At 47.3% G+C, this 4288-nt stretch overlaps 1 protein-coding gene across 1 annotated transcript; it reads right to left on the bottom strand.

The window, feature by feature from the left end:
- Positions 1–636: 636 nt before the first annotated feature.
- On the bottom strand, positions 637–3567 carry LOC131810257 (conserved oligomeric Golgi complex subunit 2-like). The gene is made up of 2 exons (XM_059137980.1): positions 1880–3567; positions 637–1063 (listed from the first exon to the last, which is right to left on the bottom strand). The coding sequence occupies exons 1-2, from the start codon at positions 2156–2158 to the stop codon at positions 956–958; spliced, it is 387 nt and encodes a 128-aa protein (XP_058993963.1). The 5' UTR covers positions 2159–3567; the 3' UTR covers positions 637–955.
- Positions 3568–4288: the final 721 nt, after the last annotated feature.

The raw sequence follows: 4288 nt of genomic DNA, 5'->3' as shown, positions 1-4288 counted from the left end.
TAATCCTTCAATTTCACTTCTATCACTGGGATACTGTCTCGTTTTAAAACTGGAAGCCTTTCATCCTGAAGTCATGGTGGGTAGCTTTATACTTACCGGACAGAAAGAACACTCGCACTGGCAGGTGACTGGAAGAAAGCCCTCAAACGCTGAGACTGGCTTCATAACTTCTGTCAGCCTGAACTAGATGAAACCAATGCTCTCTACGTTGGAAGCTGCTGATTGCTGGTGGTCTCACATGGTGCAGCCCATACTACGGCTGCTCAGAGGCAGGATACACTGACTCCCTATATTTAACTGTATCCTTATAGGTCAAGAACACTGGGTAACCAAGTTCCGGACTTAAGGTACTACCCCGCTAACTCGCCCTTCAAAGCCCTTTATCTTTGAATATTCCCTCCCTCCCACCTTCCTAGCCTGGCAAACTCCCCCATGGTCTTCAAGACTTAAGCCACATCAATTCTGCGAAGACGCCTCCCCTCACAGACTTTCCCTGCGCACAGAGCTGTCTTCCAGCTCCTCCAGTGGGCACGGGCGCCTTGGTGGGGTCACGCTTTTCAGCAACTTCATTAATGTATAACTTATGGAAATGGAAATTGGCCTGAAAATGTTCTGATCCGTACCTTCTTCCGAGGCAAGTCCCTCACCCCTACTAAATTAAGATGATCCCTGAGTTATGGCATCACTGGAAGAGAAAAGAGCGCATGCCTGATTCCTGCCATGCTGATGGGCTCCAAGCGGGACCAACCTTTTCTTACATCCAGAAGAGCAGGAACTAAGAGCATCTTCAAGGAAGAGCCCTGAGCTCTCTCGCACCCAGTCAAGAAACGAAGCCAGATTAGATGCTCTGTGTTTGTGGAATGAGGTGCATGGGAGCACAAACCTCATCCATGTACAGTTTCACCAGTACTTGACCAACGAACGCCTCTGCATCCCGTGTCTTGTCAAATGTAGCTTAAGTCCGGAGGCAGTGCCGTATGATGTCCACATTGGAAGTCTGAAGCCCTTCTAGCAACAGGCCTCCCAGGGACTGCTGCAGCATGGCCGTAATGTGGGCTATACGCTGCAAGAACAGAGAGACCAGGAAAGAAGGTCCAGGCACAACAGTTTCTAAAAGCTCCAATATATGTGTATAATTTATATACATATGTGTTATATATATAAATCGAGCCTCTAATTCTACCAGAATATATGTAAGATTAAAATCCCAACATTTCCTAGAGAATAACAATGAATCTCTTCTCCCCATGATTGCTTTCTTTCTTTCTTTCTTTTTTAAAGGTTTTTATTTATTTATTTGTCGAGAGAGAGCACAAGCACATAAGGAGGCATAGGCAGAAAGAGAAGCAGGCTTCCTGCCAAACAAGGAGCCCAAGGTGGGACTTGATCCCAGGACCCTGGGATCATGACCTAAGCCAGAGGCAGTGGCTTAACTGACCGAGCCACTGAGGCGTCCCCTCCGTATGATTTCTTTGAAAGTAAGTCGGCTTCATCAAAGTGAAGTTTAGACAATTACGGAATGACAAAAAGTTATTTGCCTCTTAAGCTACGGAGTAAATCTGACAAACGTGCATTTAAACCCAGTCAAGGGCTTTGGATAAATGAACTCCGACTACATCATATGATGTGTCAAGTTACATGTAATTCAGAATTAATTTTACTTGCATAGTTTGGAGACTACGCTTGTGTCTTTACACAAAATCTATCTAGTGTGACATAATGGAAGAAGGGTCCCAAGCAGGAGATACTGAAAAAAAAAAATTCAAAGCTAGCTTCAAAATCCTGTAAAGTAGCAATTATCAGGGGGCAATGCTAGGTCAAATCAAAATCATCCAGGAAATTCGCAAACAGCAAATTGAAAATCGAAACCAACACTTACTGGTCTTACTTTGTCCAGAAGAGGCATGCCTTTGCTCTGAACAGCATGAAACTGTAACTGGTTAAATTCTGTGGCAATTCTCTCCAAAATCTCTCTAGTCCAGAGAGGGCTAGTAGAGACAATTAGAGAAGTGTAATTCCCAAAGTTAAAACCTGCCACCCCCACCGCCCCCCATGCCTTACAGCGCTCAGGCACCTGCACCTGCACGCCATCAATTTTCAGGACAAACTGTCTGTGCAGCAGGCCCCAGGTGCGAGGGGTGAGGAGCGGGGAGGTCATAGAAGCCACCGATGCAGCCTGGCCCGGGCCACAGGGCCCAGGCAAGGGGATGGAGCTATTTTAGGTCAGTGTGGGTACAACTGCATGTTTCCACCACGTTCCTCGGGCTCTCCCATTCGTGCCCTTCTTCTCCCTTCTTCTCCCATTCTCTAACCCCCTCCTCTCTCTTGCCCTGTCCTACCGTTCATACGCGAATCCCCCTCTTCTCTGCCTGCCTCATTCTCCCTCCCAAGTACCTCCCCAGTACCAACTACTGCTGTCTCCTCAATCAGCTAAAACTGACCGCCTAGCAGCAACCTGGGAAATCGCTCAGAGCAGCGGACTCCAAGTTTACATTTACCCAACGGCAGAAAGAGCAAGCTCGGTGCTCCTGGAGCTGGTGAGAAATCACTCACAGTGCATCTGCCATCAAGTGGACTGGATACACTTCCCTCTTGCCCCCCACATTAGAAAGTGTCAACCCCATTCAAAAGGAAGCCGAACAGTGAAAGAAAAAAAAAAAACACAACAAAGACCCCAAAGCCCCTGCTGGGCTCTATGAGGCATCCCACATCTGAGGATGGGCAGTCAGGTAGTGAGGAAACACACTGTAAGGAAACCCAAAAATGTCTGGAGACCTGCCACGGTGTGCTCCGTCCCAGAGCATCAGAACTGGTGTGGAGGGAAGGCAGGCGCTGGGCATGACCAATGAAGAAGCCTAATCCCAACCTCTACTGACTGATCCCATGCGCATTTCCTATTTATCCTTATCTCGGCATTTCTGGGCCTAGAAGAGCATGATGGATTTACCGTGCGCTGACTCTGCTCTGGCTTTCCTGACTCCAGAGCTCAGAGCTACTCTTCTGGAGAAAAAAGTCCTCCAAGGTAATTCTGAGCAAGAAAGCGCACAATATCTGTTTATCAAGGACAGTGCTGCAAAGGGACAGGATTGTAGACACAGAGCTCACTGAGGTGTTTCTATCCGAGGAGCACAGCAGCAACAGCAAAGACGGGAAGAACACTGGAAGGCCAGCTCCCCAGGGGCCGAACGTGGACATGGCCGGAGGGGCTGCAGGTGCTGCCAAGGGCTGCAGCAAAGCAGAGCCGCTGGAGACACATGGGCTGCAGAAGGGCCGCGTACAGACTGTCTGCTAAGTGTGGACGAACGGGGCAGAAGCACGAGTGCAACGGGCTAGAGACACAAGCACAGTGGAGGCTGACCACTTAGTTGAATGCCTTGATGTGAAAGGGGGCAGAGACCTAGGACCAGAGAATCGCTTCCTTTGGGATGTGTCCGTTCTTAATCTCCATCATGAGACATGTGGAGCATATGGTCTCTCAAGTTCCTTCCAAATCTAAAACCTTAATTCCTAAAATTTAGAAACCTAACTCCGCCTGCAGGGGGAGGGACTGTTAGCCTCACATAACAGAGCACGCAGGGCACGCAGGGCACCATGCGACCTTGACGCAGGCAGCCCAGCTGGTATGTGCAGAACCAGCCCGGGCTACTCCCACTGCACCACTGTGTGTCTCACGGTGCTGACAGGACCTAACTACTCATTTTCTGAGTCACTCATCTACCCTGGCTGATTGAAAATTCACACCAGGAAGGGAACAAGACAATCACAGTATAACAAAGAGAGCCATCATCTTTTTCCTATTTCATAAGCTTTTTCTTTCCTGTTTGTAAATTTCAACTGGATGTGCCCTATACTGTTTCATAATAATATAATGCTGGTGCAAAATACATCAATGGTAATACTCTGGGCATGTCTAGGAAAAAAAATGAGATGGAGAAAAACCAAGATGAATGGTAGGTATGCCTTAAAGATCAACAGGACTTTGCTAGTCCTCAGGGAAGGTGGTTCCAAATATACTTTTCCACTGCAAGCATAATGACGTGTTGGAACTGTGATCTATAACCAAAGGGTTTATAGGAACGTGTTATAGATTTCACCATTTCATGCTCTCCACTCTCCTGGAGCTACATTCTAGCCACAAACCTGGATTTTCTTCTTGTTTAGAAATGAATTCTAACTAAGCCGTCCCCGCCTAATTAGACTGGATGTGAAGTATTAATTTATGTGCTACTTAGTTAAAAAAAAAAATGCTTACCTGCTTGCTTCTAGTGCAGATGTTTCTTTAGAACTT

The sequence above is a fragment of the Mustela lutreola genome, chromosome 10 (genome assembly GCF_030435805.1).
Source record: "Mustela lutreola isolate mMusLut2 chromosome 10, mMusLut2.pri, whole genome shotgun sequence".
Classification (NCBI taxonomy): domain Eukaryota; kingdom Metazoa; phylum Chordata; class Mammalia; order Carnivora; family Mustelidae; genus Mustela; species Mustela lutreola.
Note: the sequence above shows the minus strand (reverse complement) of the source record. Positions and strands in the feature narration are given on the sequence as shown.